At 42.2% G+C, this 17,435-nt stretch overlaps 1 protein-coding gene across 2 annotated transcripts in view; it reads left to right on the top strand.

Moving 5' to 3' along the window:
• NEK4 (NIMA related kinase 4) overlaps window positions 1–17,435 on the top strand; it is a 37,762-nt gene that overhangs the window by 16,692 nt on the left and 3,635 nt on the right. For both annotated transcript variants that reach the window (XM_030568372.1, XM_030568374.1), the window contains exons 8-15: window positions 1,105–1,158; window positions 2,727–2,870; window positions 3,886–4,026; window positions 4,436–4,502; window positions 5,180–5,286; window positions 10,477–10,565; window positions 11,289–11,494; window positions 13,637–13,770. In XM_030568372.1, coding sequence (XP_030424232.1) covers window positions 1,105–1,158; window positions 2,727–2,870; window positions 3,886–4,026; window positions 4,436–4,502; window positions 5,180–5,286; window positions 10,477–10,565; window positions 11,289–11,494; window positions 13,637–13,770 — 942 coding nt within the window. The remainder of the gene's footprint in view (window positions 1–1,104; window positions 1,159–2,726; window positions 2,871–3,885; window positions 4,027–4,435; window positions 4,503–5,179; window positions 5,287–10,476; window positions 10,566–11,288; window positions 11,495–13,636; window positions 13,771–17,435) is intronic.

Below are 17,435 nucleotides of genomic sequence, written 5' to 3'. Positions count from 1 at the left end.
CGAGGCAAGAAAATGTTCGGAGCTCCTACATCCTTGTTCCAAATGGTCTATGCTTCTCTATCTCTTTCTGCCATGTTCAGCCATAATTTGGGATGGGAATTGGAGGAAGAAGGGAGAGTATAATGGAAATGGAGTTAGAGAAGGTGGAGGATGGTGGAATGAAAATGTAAGACAGGGGTCCCCAATGCGGTGCCCGCGGGTGCCATGGCGTCTAAGTGCGCCCACGTACTGGCCGGCAGATGAGCATCCGCCGAAATGCCACTAACAAGCAGTGTCATCCAGAGGCAGCATTTCGGCAGCGACGCCTGGATGACACTGTTTGTCAGCGGTGACGCCTATTGACATTGCTGCTTGTCAGCGGCATTTTGGCGGATGGTCATCTGCCACCACGATCCTCTGTGGCTGGTCCAGACGAAAAAGGTTGGGGACCACTGATGTAGGGGAAGAAACTGAAGGGAAGGAGGAAGAGAGAGATGAAGAGATTTTAAAGGAAGACAGAAGGAGGGGAAAGGAAAATTTGTTTAATGGAGATGTGATTACTAAAGAGAAGAGTGAAGGAGTAAACAGGAAATGAAACTACCAGAAAAAAGAAGCCTTGGGATGAGGGAAAATGTTAAAGTATCCTGGCCCTCCCTCCTTTCCGGCTTCCAGAGTGCCTCATTTGGGTGATTGGTGGATGCAGAAACCTTGAACGTTGCCCTTTCCCCTGCACTCTTCAGCATCTGCAGCCAAAATGATTCTGTTACATGAATGTGCTGGGGAAGCGGGTAAAGGGCTTCTTTGCCCTTGTCTCTCTCTAGTGCACATGCACAAGGGTCAGCAATATTTTAGCTCTTAATGAAAGTATATTAAAGTAAAATACAGTTGATTTCCCTATTGTGTCTTAGGCCTTGGATTTAAACAGTAGGTCTATCTTGAATGTGTAGCTGTAATTTCCATTCAATCCTATATAGGACATTGTTTTATTCACTTAGTGATTCACCGAGTTCTGTTCTAGAATGAGACTTTTAAAGTCTGTCTTTCTCATATTGCTAATATATACACTTTACTAAGCTTGCTCTTATTTTAGTTCGTTCATGAAAATGTAGTAACTTCTTATTTCAGAGCTTGGACTCCACTGAGAAGCTTCTAGCATCATTTGTTCCTGTCATAATTCAAGTAAGTGTTCTAGCATTATAGTTCTGCTTAGTTTGTTGGCTTTAAAATAGTTGTATTTCTTTAAAGGGAAATTATGTAGTCTAGTGACTATCTTTTCCCCTAGAATATTTGAGTTTTGGAGAAGGATTATTATTGCATTACAAAATGGTTTTCTGAAGTTGCTATTAGAATGGTGGAACATATCTGAAATTTTGCTAACACGTATTTGTTGTAAAATACTAACACTGGATATTGCAGTATTACGACAGAGACATAAGTGTACAGAACTTGTGAAATTTGTTTATGGTTTCCTGTTCAACTAACATGCTAATTGTGATGGGGAGCATAATTTTGAATATTCTAACTTCAGTTTATTTAAAATGTTCATCTTGTTGCAGTGTTAATGTAGTATTTTTGGTTGTTTTTTTGGGGTGGTTTATTTTATTTATTGATTGCTTTTTTCCTGTCTGTAATTTAAAAGACGAGATCACAGGCATTTTTGCAGACTGACAACCAAATAGATGTTTATGTGGTTGTGATTAAGGTAAAATTCATAGCATTTCAAAGGGTGAAGTGGCCTTTGTCAACACAGTAACTCCTCACTTAATGTTGTAGTTATGTTCCTGAAAAATGCGACTTTAAGCAGAACAGTGTTAAGCAAATCCAATTTCCCCATAAGAATTAATGTAAATGAGGGGATTAGTTTCCAGGGAAATTCTTTTTCACCAGACAAAAGACTGTCTGTGTCTCTCTCTCTCTCTCTCTCTCTCTCGCGCGCACACGCGCACACACACACACACACACACACACACACACACACACACACACACACACACACACACACACACACACACACACCTTAAACAAACAATTTAATACTGGTACACAGTGAGGCTTGGTTGAAGTGGAGGAGTCAGAGGGTGGGATATTTCCCTTACAGCTAAATGATGAATTAGCAATTGGCTGAGCCCTCAAGGGTTAACTCTCACACTCTACAAGGCAGCAGGAATGGAAGGATATGTGCATTTCCCCTTTAAGTACACTGCCTTGTTAATTAGATCAGCAAGCTCCCTCCTTCCTGAGCCTTGTGTGTCCCCCTTGCTCTATGGAAGATGGGGTAAGTGGGGTGCAGGGGGGAGGGGGACACCATGATATTAGCCCCCCTCTTCCTTCTCTTTCTCCTCCCCCCCCCCCCCACAGCAAGCAGGAGGAGCAGCTCCAAGGCAGAGGGCAGGAGTGGCACACGACAGTGTTGGGAGGGACAGCTGCAATTGCTAACCTGCTGGGCAGCTGCTAAACAGGGAATTCAGGGGAGCTGATGGAGGGGGCTGCTGGTCCACCCTGGCTCCAAGCCCCCACCAGCTAACTGTAATGGACTCCTCTTCGTGCAGGCAGTAGACAAAGCAGGAGGCTGCCAAACAACGTTAGAAGGGAGCATTACATAACTTTAAATGAACATGTTCCCTAATTGATCAGTAACATAACCGGGACAACTTTAAGTGAGGAGTTTTTGTATGTGCAAGAACAAGTCTGTGTTGGAATCAGGAAAACACATGCCTAAAGATTAGAAAAATATTTTCACTTTTTAGGATGAAGCCTCTCATGGAAATCCAGAAGATGTTCAGGAAAAAATCACTTTTCACTTACAGCCTCATAGCTCTTTCTGTGAACCTTCTCTCTCACGGCAGCGATGGCAGAAGAAAAGGGAGCTAGATGAAGTCTGTTCAGAGAAGGTGCAGATAAAAATCTATCTGACAATTTGATCTTTTAAAATGGCAGTGTACTACTACAGTAGTTTTTCTTCCCATCCTACAAAAAGATTGTAACAGTTTGTAGATCCTTTCTACTAGTTGAACCATCTCCACTCTGTTTATAATCTCATTTCTTACACATCCATAGAATTGAATTATAACAAAATGAGTAACTCTGTGGGCCTTGGAAATATACTTTTGTGGGTGCCTTTTGTCCAAGGATCAAAAAGCACTGTATAATATGTAAGTCTCTCAACACTCAGCGGTACAAAATTATAATCCTTCAACGGGACATGAGCAAATTAAAGCCCAGAAAGATTATATGACATTATTATTATTATTATTATTATTATTATTTATTAATTTTATTACAGTAGTACCTAGAAACCCCAGCTGAGACTGGATCCTTATTGTGGTTTGCACTGTACGGAACATATACACCTCTACCCCGGTATAACATGAATTTGGATATAACGCGGTAAAGCAGCGTTCTGGGGGGGAGCGGGGCTCTGCACTCCTGCGGATCAAAGCAAGTTTGATATAATGCGGTTTCACCTATAACGCAGTAAGATTTTATTGGCTCCCGAGGACAGCATTATATCAGGGTAGAGGTGTAGTTAGAGACAGTCCTTATCCCCAGAGAGAGCTGACAGTGTAAATAGACAGACCAAGGATTGGAGGAAAAGGGTATGACATACAAGCATAGTGAACAATGCGGTGAGCGTCCAATGCCATTTTAGTTGTTTTTGCGTGGGGTTTTGAGGTGAGGGTGTTAGCTGAATGTAAACAGGGAATATAAGGAAGTTAGGGAAAAGTGGGTGGGTGGATGGGTAGTGGTGGGGCACAATAAGGCAATGGTAAAATTGTGAGTAGGATCCAAGAGTCCTGACTCCCAATCCTGGATTGCCAGCTTGGTGTTTGCAGTTCTAGATTTCAGAACATTTTAATTTGTTGAAAGAGGAAATGAGACTGTAATCACCTTCTAATTCTCTCTAAGCTCAGAGCAGTTGCTCCGCGGCCCTTACCTTCTCTTCCTGATGTGAATGTGAAGACAACTTATAGCCCTGCAGATCAGTGTGGCACTGAAGTTACAGAGTCTGTAAATAGCTCTAAAAATAGTGAGAGAGAAATTCCTAAGGTTTGTTCTGAACATTTTATGTGCATATTTATTTTTGTCATTTTCTTACTATTTCTTCTGAGTGGTTTGCTCCAAAAGCATGTGGGGTGGGGAAAAGAAATGTACAGAAGCTATCCTCTGTGATTCAGTTTCTGTTTTGCATCTGATTGATCAGGTAGGAGGAAAGAAAGCCAGCTCCTCTTTCCCTTAATTGAAATAAGGAGGCTGGAGGCTCCTTTCCTACAGGAATTAGGTGTGTTGATCAAGATCACCATGGAAAAATTAATACAATGTATGCTGAACTGCCTGAAAACTTTAGTTAGTAGCCATCTTTTCCAGGTGCATTTAGACAAAAGTTTTCATTTCAGATATGACAAAATGAAAAACCACCATGACTGCCACTATTAATACTGATTTGATTTATTTACAGGATCGACCGTTGTCGGCAAGAGAGAGGAGGAGGCTAAAACAATCCCAAGAAAAGATGTTTCCTTTTGGTAACTTTGTATGCTAACTCTTCAACTGATGCAGTGGGATGGCTTCTCTTTGGAAACACTAATTTGCAATCTGGTCTTTAGTACTAACTTCCTCAAAAAAGATGCAGTTGAAATGTAGCTTTGATGTTAATAGTTATTTAACATAACTTTTATTTTTCTAATGCTCATTCAGTGGTTGTAATGGTAGCAATGTGACATTTCCACAAGAAATGCACTTTTCAGCTAGAAGCCTCAGTGTTTTTTGTTGGCTAGTTTGTCTGACCCTGATAGTATGCTTGGAGGACATACTGAAATGCTTTACTGTCACCAGTGCCCAGTTTGCAAAACAAGAGGAAAAGGTTCAGAATCAGAATTAGTCGCTAAAAATGAGTTTGGACTTGTTCATGTCACTATCCCAAAGCTACCGTACAACTGGTATTAGGGGCAGTCTGCTTGAGGGGCCCAGGACTGGAATAGCAGGTGGTGGTGAATGTCATCATTTAAGTGCATTGGCAAAGCTTTGTGGAGAGACCCAGGTCAGGAATGGAATAGCAAGGGATGGTGAAAGACAGAATTAAGAGTCCTTGGTCGAGCACTATGGGGAATTAACAGAGCATACACCTACATTCTGATAGACTTTAGTTCCTCCCTTGTACATACTCAAAATAAATGTTGTTGTAAAAATGTCATCCTTCTAGTGCCTGCGGCAAGACGAGCATCACATAGTGCGGTAGTTGAAGCAAAATCACTTGTGGAAAATCTTATTAAAGTTACTCAGTCCTCGTCAGATCCCAGTATTTCTCAGGTAAACTGGAGTCATCTGCTTCTGAATATTTAAATGCAGACCAAATTTCAGTAGAAAAATAAAAAGAGTTTATGTTATATTTTATAATACAATGCTGTAGTACATGTAGAGGAACCTCCTGGCCAATAAGAATGCATGGCTGTTCTGAAGCTGTTGCTGCAAAAGACATTGGGTACAATAAATGCCAATAACTCCCCTTTTAACTCAGCTTTTATATTTGGTAAGATCAGTTTCTAATTCAGGTCAATTCACTCAGCAGAGGCAAAGAATTGAATGAGTCAGTTAACCTCTCTGAAGTATAGTTATGGCTTATTGAGTGGATAGCCATAACTGGGGAGAAGCTCATCCTGCCACTTACTCAATTATGCTTTGACTGTGGATACATAATTTCATTTGCTATGAGTTGCAAAATACCCTGAGGTTTGCTCATTAATGTAGTCTGATTGGCTTATCTGCTAAATGTACTTAAAACAAATGTTATGGAACCGATGCTGTGAAAAGAAAAAAATTACACAATTGAAGAGAATTAGTTAAAAAAAAAGAAAAAAAAAATTTTAAATGGAAAAACTGCCATTTGAGTGGGCACACTGAAAATAAAATATCAATAAAACAATCCCCCAACAATCATTTTCAAGCCAGTTGGTTACTTTGAATACTTATTACTGTTTGTTTATTGGGGTTTGAAGATTATTTCTCAATTTGTAGTCCTATTGGCTAATGCATAAAGTTATGTGCTGACAAAAGTAGTAATTGTTAAATCAAATTCTCAAACTTTTTACAATGGAAGTGGTTAATTTTCATTAACATCTTCATTGCATGATTCATATATAGCTTTAGTAAGATCACAAATATATTTTACAATACAAAGTAGAAGTTTTCTTTAAAGGCACACTTCTAAATATGGACTTGAAAGAGGTCCAACCAAGATACTTAAGTGCCAGACTTTCATAGTGTGACTTCTGTTTTGTTCATGTAACTCTCCTCAGTCCAACCATTTGCAGGGACAGTCTTTTTGCATGCCATTGTGTGTGCAAATAAGATCTACATGCAAAAACCCCATCTTCACACACAAATCAAGGACATATGGGTTTAGTGCATATAAATTATATTGACTTATGCTAGTGATGTGCAGTTTTTTGCATGCTGTCCTCAAGATTGAACACACAGAATTTGAGAGGGCCAAGTGGAGAATGGTTTGAAGCACCATGGAAAATGTTGGGGGACACTGGAGAGTAAATAGAAAAATAGATTTCAAAGTATTTATATATTTACAATTTATTTTTATAAAGACTGATGCATTGTAGTCTAAGAACAATGGTTCTTTAAAATACTGTAGTCATCAGTAAGTCATTAACTGAGAATTGACCAACGTAATGAGCATAATGTAGAAAAATCTCATTCCATGAGCAAGTTACTGATGGAGAAGTAAAGGATGTGTCATTTGATTAGTAAAAATCTACATAGTCGTAATTTCAGTGGTGTCGCCTTTGCAGTATGGCAGAGGGACTCTCTATTCTCTGCCCTGGCTTCCTGGTTCAGGTTCTCTGGTGGGTGGAAATGTTGATAGTACAGTATCATCGGAAGTGGGCTGAGATGGATATCCTTTAAAAGCCCTTTCTTTCACAAACACAGTGGTAACAAGCATGACAAACGTCGAACAATTAAATAGATATATATTTGAGAAAATATTTTAAAATCAACAGTTTTTTAAATTATATTTTAACACACAGCTGCATTGCTTAATTAAAAAAAAACATTTTGACTTTTGTTGATCCTAGGGAAGTTGTCCTTGACATGTAGGACTGAAACCATTTATTCACTGAAGTCATCATCAGTGTCATCTCTGTCTAGGGCACCAACTCTAGACCTGCTGTCATGCTAACCATCTTCTGTGCCACATTGTCACATCTCTGTACAAGGCAGACTGCTGGCCATACATTTGCAGGGTGGTGAGCATCTGGTTTTTGCACACAAGCATTTGATTAGCTGAAGGATTGATTCAGGATCGCATGGTATTTCACAGAACTGTTGTGATCAGTCCATTTTCCAAGACTCGTCCATGCCCAGTAGAGGAATGTAGTTTTGGGTGTGCTTGAACATCTTGGAACCACTCCATTTCTTGATAATTTGCCCTCTTGGTAGGAGGTATAAATGCACACCATGTCAATGGCAATTTTTCTCTGTTTCTTGGAAAACAGCCACCAGTGTAGCTCTGAACATGTCATAATGTTAGTCTTCAAATGGTAAACTTGGCATATGAATGTCTCCAGTGCATTTATGACCTCATCAGTGACTGTATCAGCCGTTCCAAGCACCTTCAGAGTGAGGAGAGAGTGTTCAGAGGCTGAACCAAATACAATAGTGTCATATCCTGAAAGGATATGGAAATCTTGCTGTGCAGTGGCTTTTAATGGTCCAAGTGAGAGGAATACGTGTCTGAGGGATATACAACAATTCTGTTCCCCAGCAGAATTTTGAGGAAGTCTTGGGTAGTGTCTCTTGGAGCACTGAAACATCTATGTCCAATGCCAAAATGCAGAGTCTAGCTGCACCTCTCTCTGTGGCATTGATGATATGCAAGATAATTTTAGTGTTAGCTTCCTTATGGTAACTAAGAAGAAACTCCACTGAACAGTGTGAGGCAGCAGCTTCATTATACCATGCAATGATGAAATTCTCTCAGCATTTCTTCGCATAAGTGTTTTTCCTGCAGGGTATGTGGTTAACTCATACTTCATCTGAGTATGAGAGTGTAGCTTCTTCGTTATGACATTGGAGATGTTCATGGAGTCAATGATTTTTGTATCGCAGCGGTTCTCAAACTTCATTGCACCGCAACCCCCTTCTGACAACAAAAATTATGACAGGACCCCAGCGGGGCTGGGGGATCGAAGCCTGAGCCTGCCCATGCCCCGCCCAAAGCCCCACCTTCCTTGGCTGGGGTGGCCAAAGCCCTAGGGCTTGAGCCCCAGGCGGGGGGCCTGTAACCTGAGCCCTGCTTCCCAGGGCTGGAGCCCTCGGGTTTTGGCCCTGGGCCCCAGCAAGTCTAAGCCAGCCCTGGCAACCCCATTAAAATGGGGTCGTGACCTACTTTGGGGTCCCGACCCACAGTTTGAGAACCACTGTGGTATCAGATAGGTGTAGTGTCATGGAGCCACTTCTTTCTGGTAGTATTTTTAATTGATTCCTGTGTATATGTCTAACACAAGGTGGATTTCATCACAGGTCTAATATTTTACTCTGTAGCCTCATAATGAAGTCAGCCAAATCTTGGCAAGTGTGAAGTTTCTGGTTTTTCAAGAGCTTGTACCTCAACCATACCATCTATGATTGTTATACTCAAAGGGGTCTGCTGGCATAAGGTACTGGCTGTCATATTGTCAGTGGGTCCTGTTTTAGCAAGACTATGCAAGATGTGCATTAGTTTGCTTTTCACCTGATACATGTGCATTGTTCGATCACATTTGAACACTGATTGTACTTTCTTAGAGTACTTCCTCAAACACTCATGTAAATCAAAAATATGCTGAGATCTAGACATAACCAGGAGATGAGCGAACAGTGACCCTGCGGTTAGCTCTAGAATAGTCTCTGCCGTCTTCACTATGACTCTCTCTTCTTTGCATTTTGAGCACAGCTTTAATCTGTTCTTGATTGGAGCCCATAGATTAGATTAATTGAGCCTTGGATAATTCTTTGGGTTTTGAAGGCTTCATACAAGTCATGACCCAAAGTATCCATTGAACGTACATCTTTAGCTATCTCATCACTGAAGACTGATTTTTGTCATGATATTAATGAGCTCTGATGTGTCATATGCAAATAGGTTGCCAGTAAGCTCATCCTGTAGCTTAAAAATTGTCCCTTCTTGGCATATAACAGCACCGAATGAGTTTAGATGGAGCGTGATTATTTCTGGGGAAGTCCATCCCAGCCATGTGTAAGTGGTCTGGAGTTGTCAGGAAAATCCAGGAAAAAGCATTTAGATGCTGTTATGACCACCAGCTACCTGCTCTCTTTTCTCCCCACCCTCAATGACTTTCATTGCTCTGTTTTCGTGTCCTAGGCCTTCATCTGAACCAAGTGCACAGAAGGGAACTGGCAACACCACCAAGCGTTGTTTAACTGCATCCTCCATGGTGGTATTCTCCAAAGATTCAGCTGCTAGTTGATCAACACCAAAGTAAAAACAAGAATTTTGTAGTAATTACTTTGGGATTGTAATTAATGATTCTTAACTGTATGCATACCATTCATGGGTGGATTCCAGTAATTTTTAGCTGAACGCTAACATCTTAAGCAATGCTTCCTTACAACTATTTTGGCATGATAAACAAAGCTGATAATCAATACCAGTTAACTGCTTTTTTTGCCAATGATAGCAAATCAACTTGAAGCGCTCCTTTCATTTATAGTAATCTAACATTTTAAAAAATTAATAGGGGATATCCTGTTCTGAGCATTAACTGGTAACACAGTACAGTCAGTCAAGGATCACAGTTTAACTTTGAGGGCTGCATGTTTTATATGCCTGTCTTAAAGTATAATTATAAAAATGTTGATTTTAAGTATTTTCTCTAATATGTATCTGCATAATTGTTCTAGGTTTGTCATGTTTGGTCCCATTGTATTCATGGGAGAAAGGGATTTTGAATAATATCCAACTCGACCAATTTCCAACAACATTGTACTATCAACATTTCCACCAACTGGAGGACCTGGGACTGGGAGAAAGAGGGGTTGGGGGTGAATCCCCCCCACCTCCATGCCACAGAGGGTGACACCATTGAAATTATGATTCTGTAGATTTTTAAAAATCAAATGACACCTGCTTTACCTTTCTATCATGAATTTGCCAGTGGAATTACACATGGTCCCAGACTAAACATAGCACAAATTGTCCGACTCTGTACCACATTTGGCAAAGCATTCAGTGTAGGTTGAAACAGCACAGGTGAGGTTTAATGCTAGTTAAATGAGTATATGATGGTGTATGTGCTTTAACTAGCTTCTTTTGATTCTTGGACTTAATACTTTAAAGCCCCTTGTATTTACTTATAAAGTTAAATTGTAAAAATATGCTTGTTGAAGCTTATTTTGTCACATACTTCAAAGAATCCATGCTTATAGTACAAACTATTGATTGAATAGAAGGCCTAATTCTACAAAATATTTTTTTATCTATAACAGAAAAAAAAATTAACCCATTGTCTGTCTGAGGATGAGCTAAGCTCTTCCACAAGCTCCACAGATAAGTCAGATGGAGATTCCAAGGAAGGGTAAGTGTTTTCTTACTTGCATACAGACATTTAGTAGTCACTGACACTGCAAATAAGTACCTCATCGTGCTTTAACTTGGTGTGGAAAACTGTGTGTAGAAATGTGTTTGTAATGATGATGCATAGTGGTGTTATGATAAGCTACACAGTAAATGAATCAGATACCTTTTGTTTGTTGCTTTTTTGTGACGCACAGTTGTTTATCTACTATGTTTAACTTCTTATCTACTGTCTAACTTCTTTGTGTGTGGCCGTGCCTCCAAGTGCTTGCATGAATGCTTTCCAGGAAATTGATCTTCCAGCATCAAAGAGAGGAACTAATGTGTCAGGAAGCACTAAGAACTATTACTTGGAAAGTTGCTAACATGGTTTTCCTGCCATTGTGGGCTCATCTGAAGTATTTATCTAGGATCTTGTCTACATTTGGCATCTTTCTTAAAATCGTCCTCCAGTGGTGGTAATGCTAGTGTAGATTGGATGTTGGTGGCTGGCTAGGTTCTTAAACTTTGTTGTTAAGACTTGCTTCGTGCAGAATTTAGATGAAATGATGCTAAAAGCTCCTATGCCTTGTTCCATTACTACCACCACCAATGGATCTGCATAGTAACAAGAATTTAACACAGAGTACATAACAGGGCCTGTTTAGTTCACAGGATTATGGAAAGTCCTCATTGACTGCAAAATGGAGATTGGGATTGAATTAGATTTTTTTTCCTTTTCTAGAAAAAGCAATACGAATGAAATGAATGATTTGGTACAGCTAATGACTCAGACATTGAAAATGGATTCTAAAGAGAACTGTGAACACTCTTCAATCCTAATCCCCGCATCAGAGTTCAAGCTTCATAGGAAATACAGAGACACTCTGATCCTACATGGCAAAGTATCTAATGAACCAGAGAAATTCAAATTTGAAGAATTTCCTTCAGGTCTGTAGCTCTATTAATGTTTTAAAATAGTGGTCCTTAAACTGTGATCTATGGACCACCAGTGGTTTGCAGAGCACTTGCTGGTGGTCCACAGGAAGCTGGCTAGTTAAATGGGGCTGTTCTCCTTCCGTTAATCACATGAAAGTGGCTAAAATTAATTACATTTTTAATACCACTTTTCCACTTAAGTAATTGCTGTAGTTGCCACAGGGATGTTATTTGTTTGACAGTTGGAGGGGAGGTGCTCTATCTAATTGTGAATGGAAGAGAAGGTGTTCCATGAGGTAATTTATCAATACGTGACCGACACTATGAAGGTTTTAAATAACCGTTTAAGATCTAAAATAATGAAGTGTAGATTTCAGTGTCTTAAAATACAACTTTTAAAACTTCCAATTAATGTAGTTGCTGTAAAGCTTTGCAGATCACCTTTAAGGCTTAATCTTTTAAATGGGACTCAACTCAGCATCTAAAAAGCTGGGGCTTTGTGCAGATGCAGGAGTCGCTTGCTGAGATCCCATCACAGAATAGGGTCCTTATTTTGCATCTACAAGTAGTTCTCTAATTTTGCAACAATGCAGGTAAATCAGCTTTTGAAATTCAGCCTTCACAAGAGTAGATTTTGAAACGCTACTCTAAAAATGGCATCTTAAGGTTTGTTTTTGACTTTCGGAGTAACTGTGCACTGGAATAAAAGACCTGTGACTTGGCCGTGGTTGGCCCAGGTCAGCTGACCCAGGCTCATGTTGCAGGGCTTAAAAATTGCAGTGTAGATGTTCTGGCTTGGAGTGGAACCCAGGTTCTGGGATCCCCCCGCAGGGTCCCAGAGCTTGAGCTCAGTTTGCAAGTCAAAAGCTGGATGTAAAAAAATCATCTTGGTATCTGAAAGTCTCAAACTGTTCTTCCTGGCTCATGTGTTGTAAGTAACAAGGATTCTAGTTGATTCCCTTCTGGTGACTGAGAAAGCAGAATTGAATCAAGATAACTTTCCCATAGTTATGGTGGTTCTGCGAAGATAACAGGTGTAAAATGTACTGAAAGCTTTTGTCTCTGTGGTCAGCGGACGTGACTATGTGAATGTACAGGGTGCAAATTTTGGTCAGTAAGGAAGTGCCTTTTTACATAGTCAATTTTTCTCACATAGCTGCACTTTAAAATTTATAATAGTGTGGTGATCTGCTCAGGTATTTTACAGCTGCTGGTACTGGAAATCTATAATCAATTTGAAGGTGCTGGTAGAAGTGCAGTGGCTTAAATTTTCTTAAATTGCAATCTCTTCTGGTTAGATCAAATCCTTTACTTTCACATGTTAATGCAGAAAGGGGATTTAGGGTGCTAATAGGATATATCTTTCAGCCTTGAATCATTGGCTTAAATCCAGCCTATGTCAATAGTGACAGCCATATTAATTTTGGATGATTTCAGTGTCCAAAGTAAAGTTTGGCACTTTTTCTGTTTTTGTTCCTGGTGCCGACCTTCCATTATCATAAAACTACATTCATAAGTGGGATCCCTTGTTTGCAGTTTAAGCAGAGAAGTGAAGGATTGAAAGGTCGAGGCACATTGGTGGAAGACTAGACTGCAACCCGTGCTATTCTGTCCTGTGTATAAATACAATACTTACTGAACTTTTACGTTTGTTTTTGTTTTTCAAATGTAAAGTGATTGAAGTGTGGTTTGTTTGTTTTTTAACCTATCAGGATTCTGTATATTGTATTGCTGTGAAATTTGTTATAGAATCCACCTTTTGCCACACAATTATTTTCAGAACATCAACTTAATTTAAAAAAAATGTTTCTACCATTATGACTACAAAGAACCTTCCAGACATGATCAGAGTATACACTAATACAGTGATGTCTTTCTGAGTCTGAATCTCTGAGCCCTCCAAGACCTGATTTTGCAAACTGAATCTGTATGAACCTTGTACCTGCATGGAGGCCGAGTAGTCACCTTCTGATGACTGGCCTATTTAATTGTATTTCTGCTGATCAGAGACATCCAGCTGATGAGCCTATTCCACAGTCCTAAACCACCTCCCAGGCAATTACTGGTACCAACCACTCTAAGTACTTCTAGTACATATAAGATGATTGTTAATATTGTCAGTGCAAAAATTAGTTAATTGTATTACTTTTTTAGATGTTTTATCTGGTCCTGAAAAGATTAGGAGAATGGTTGAAATTTTGAGGTCTGATGTGGTGCAAGGGCTGGGAGTGAAACTTCTAGAGAAAGTATATGATGTCATGGAGGAAGATGATGAACTAAAGAGAGAGGTGAGTGTCTTTCCTGTATACTGTAGTCATTGTATTTGCTTCTTTTTTCTTCCACACAAAGGTTAAATGAGCATTGTTGTCATTTTTATATCTTGAGAAACTGATCTGATATAATGATACAGGCCCTGATCCTGCAGAGACTTAAGCACATGCTTAATTGTTTGCAGAATCAGTATCCTACTCATGTATATTCACTAAACAAATTGCCATGTTATGCAATGTAATTGATTCAGAATGTAAGAAGGGGAGCAGCCTTGAATTCTTTGATCCTACTTGGAAGTTGATATCAATGTCATGTACCTTTTCCAAATTGGAAGATAAGGGTATAAGAGATTTGACTACTTTGACATTACTCTATTAGCATATCTTCATTAGGTGTCAACTTTGAATGCCCAAATTCTGACTGACTTCACTGGAAGTTGTGTATGTGTATTTGAACATGTATCCAAATGGAGAAACCGATTCTTCTTCTTTGAGTACTTGTTCATGTCAATTCCAATCAGATGTGGGTGCATGCCGCGTGCACACTAGCTGGAAGATTTTTCTCTCAGCAGTGTCCGAAAGGCCAACCTGGGTGCCCCCTGGAGTTGCACCTCATGGCACCAAATATAGGGCCCTGCTAATCCACCACCCCCTTAGTTCCTTCTCACTGCCGGTGACGACAAGCTGGAACAAACTGTTGCTCTTGCTTTGCAAGTGCATTTGGGCAGTGTCTACGCTTTGTGTTTATAGCTTCTAATGTAAGTAGTCAGTTAGAACTATGAACTATTAACTAGTAGCTCTTAAGATTTCTGTTGGAGGTTCCCCCCAACAACACTTCCCCAGTTTTAGGGTATGCCTCAGTCCCCAGGGTTCAAGCTCTGTGAGGACTGTGGAAAGTTAATGCCTAAGAGTGACCCGCACTCTTCCTGTCTGCAGTGCCTCGGAGAGAGCCACCAGAAGAAGTGCAGAATTTGCAAAGGGTTCTGCCCTAGAACCTTGAAGGACCGAGATCAGAGACTCAAGATCCTTCTAATGGAGGTGCACTCAGACCACAATTCGACCCATGCCCAGCAGAACCCACGCCCAGCACCTCCTCATCAGTGCGCAGTGCATAAGCCGGTACTGAGGAAGGACCCCAAGGAGTCACGGCAGCGCCATAGCTTTGCCCATAGACAGTGTTCTGTCAGGCACCGGTCTCGGTCCCTGGTGCCCCAGAAAAAGAAAAGGCCAGAGAGGGGTCGCTCTTCCCCCTCCAAGCCCAAGAAGCCTGCAGCAGGGGGACCTGATTCGGGCAACGTTACCTCGGCTCCTCTGCCCTGGGATATAGTTGAGTCTGAACTTTCATTGCTCTCCAGATGGACATGTCGCATAGCTCCAGCTCCCCTCAATGCCAGAGGCATTCGAGGTGTCTCGGACCTTATGCGCCTCATGGTGCCATCCTCCCCGCAGAGTAGAGACAAGTTGCCTGTTACTGCCCGGTCCTCATTCCCATCAAAGGGCAAGCCGGCAATGATGGCATACCGATCTCCATCTCGCCTCTCCCTGGCATTGTCCACTCACTTGGGGGAGCCTCACCGCTCCCCAGCACTGTGGAGTACCGCTCCTCTGTGGTCGTCCTCCTCTCTGACTAAGGAGTCTGAGGCGGAATTCTAACATTCCGTTAGGACCAGGAGCAGAAGTTCCAGGTCCTGCCGTGACCATCAGCCATACCCGGTGCTGTGGCCACCGTACTGGCAACCCTTGACTCTGTGGCCCTTCTGGACACCCTGGGCATATTGTCAGAGCCAGGGACAAATTCAAGGGTCAAGGTCCAGGTCCACATCGGTGTTTTTGGCATCCTTCATTCCTCCACAAGCACCGTTGGCAGCGCTGGCACAAACTCTTCCGACCTTGGCACCACTGGCATCAGCGACCTCAGCACCGCCAGCATCAGCACCGATGATCCTCGTTTTGACGGCCCTGGCACCGCAGGCTATGGACCTGGCAGCTATGTGACCCCCTGGGCACTGAGAGGAGTGAGCAGGGCCCATTGCCATGTCATTCCTCCTCCTCCCCAGACGAAACCGTGGCTGGGACATGGACATCCCCGGCCTTAGAGGACAACAGGGTCCTGAAACAGCTTCTGCGGCCGGTGGCCCAGAACCTGGGCATCCAGGCAGAAGAGGTGGTAGAGGATGCCAACCCAATGGTTGACATCCTTGCCTCCTCTGGACCCTCTCGTATTGCCTTGCCATTAATAAAGACGGTTACCGAGACCACAAAGACCTTGTGGCAGACCCCAGCATCTCTGTCCCCTACAGCCAAGAGAAATGAGAGATGGGACTTTGTCCCTTAAAAGGGATATGAGCACCTATATACCCACCCACACCCCAATTCCCTGGTGGTTGATGCAGCGAACTATTGTGAGTGCCAGTGCTACCAGGGCCCCTCCCCTAAGACAGGGACACTAAAAGACTAGACCTTTTGGGGAGGAAAGCCCACTCTACTGGGGGGCTGCAGCTTTGCATATCAAACTGGCAGGTCATCGTTAGCAGATACTTGAACACCTGCGGTGTGATGGCCAAGTTTGCTGAGCTGCTGCCACAGGACTCTCATGCCACTGGTGGAGAAAGAGAAAAACTGATTTCCTGAGCTTCCCTACAGGCCGCATTGGATGCGGAAGATGCAGCCTCCTGCACAATGGCCATAGGAATTGCAATGAGGAGGATTTCCTGATTGCAGGTCTCTCCTACAAGGTCCAACAAACCATCCAGGACCTCTCCTTCGAGGGTTTGGCCCTATTTTCCAATAAAACGGAAAAAAGACTCCAGTCTAAAGGACTCAAGGGCCACCCTCAGGTCCTTGGGCCTCCCCACTCCTGCCACTTAGCGCAGACACTTCTGACCGCAGCCTCCTTCACAGTTCTACCAACCACAGAAGTGGCAGGACGCTCCTCAGAGGAGAAATAGGAGTGGCAGAAGACGATAGCACCTGTCCTCCAGCCAGGGCTCTGACCAGCTCAACACACCTCCCAGCCCCAGACCAGCCTTTTGAGGGTGTTGTCGAGGACAGCACCCAGACTTACCTTTTTTGTCCTGATTATCCCCTTTCTACCTTGCATGGTCATATATCACTTCGGATGACTGGGTACTCTGCACGGTAGAGAGAAGATACTCCATCCAATTCTGTGCACTTCCAACCCCCTTCCCCGTCCCTCTTCAGGGACCACTCTCACAAGCAAATCCTTATTCAGGAGATGCACTCGCTCCTCACTCTAGGGGCAGTGGAAGAGGTTCCTCAGGAGCAAAGAGGCAAGGGTTTCTACTCCTGGTATTTTCTAATACCGAAATCCAAGGGTGGGCTCAGGATCATCCTAGATGAGCTTCCTCACAACTTGTTGAGTTCTCACACAAGTTCCACATGGTCTCTTTGGCCTCCACTATCCCCTCACTGGATTCAGGAGACTGGTATATCAACCTCAACTTGAAGGACGCATACTTTCACATAGCAATACTTCCGTTCCACAGAAAATACCTCAGGTTTGTGGTGAACCACTACCACTATCAGTTACTGCCCTCCCATTTGACCTGTCAGCGGCTCCTCAAGTGTTCACCAAGTGCATGGCAGTTGTGGCGGCGTTCCTGTGAAAGCGGCAGGTACAGGTGTTCCTGTACCTCGACGACTGGCTGATCAAGGGCCACTCC

This window comes from Gopherus evgoodei, chromosome 7, assembly GCF_007399415.2.
Source record: "Gopherus evgoodei ecotype Sinaloan lineage chromosome 7, rGopEvg1_v1.p, whole genome shotgun sequence".
NCBI lineage: Eukaryota > Metazoa > Chordata > Testudines > Testudinidae > Gopherus > Gopherus evgoodei.
Note: the sequence above shows the minus strand (reverse complement) of the source record. Positions and strands in the feature narration are given on the sequence as shown.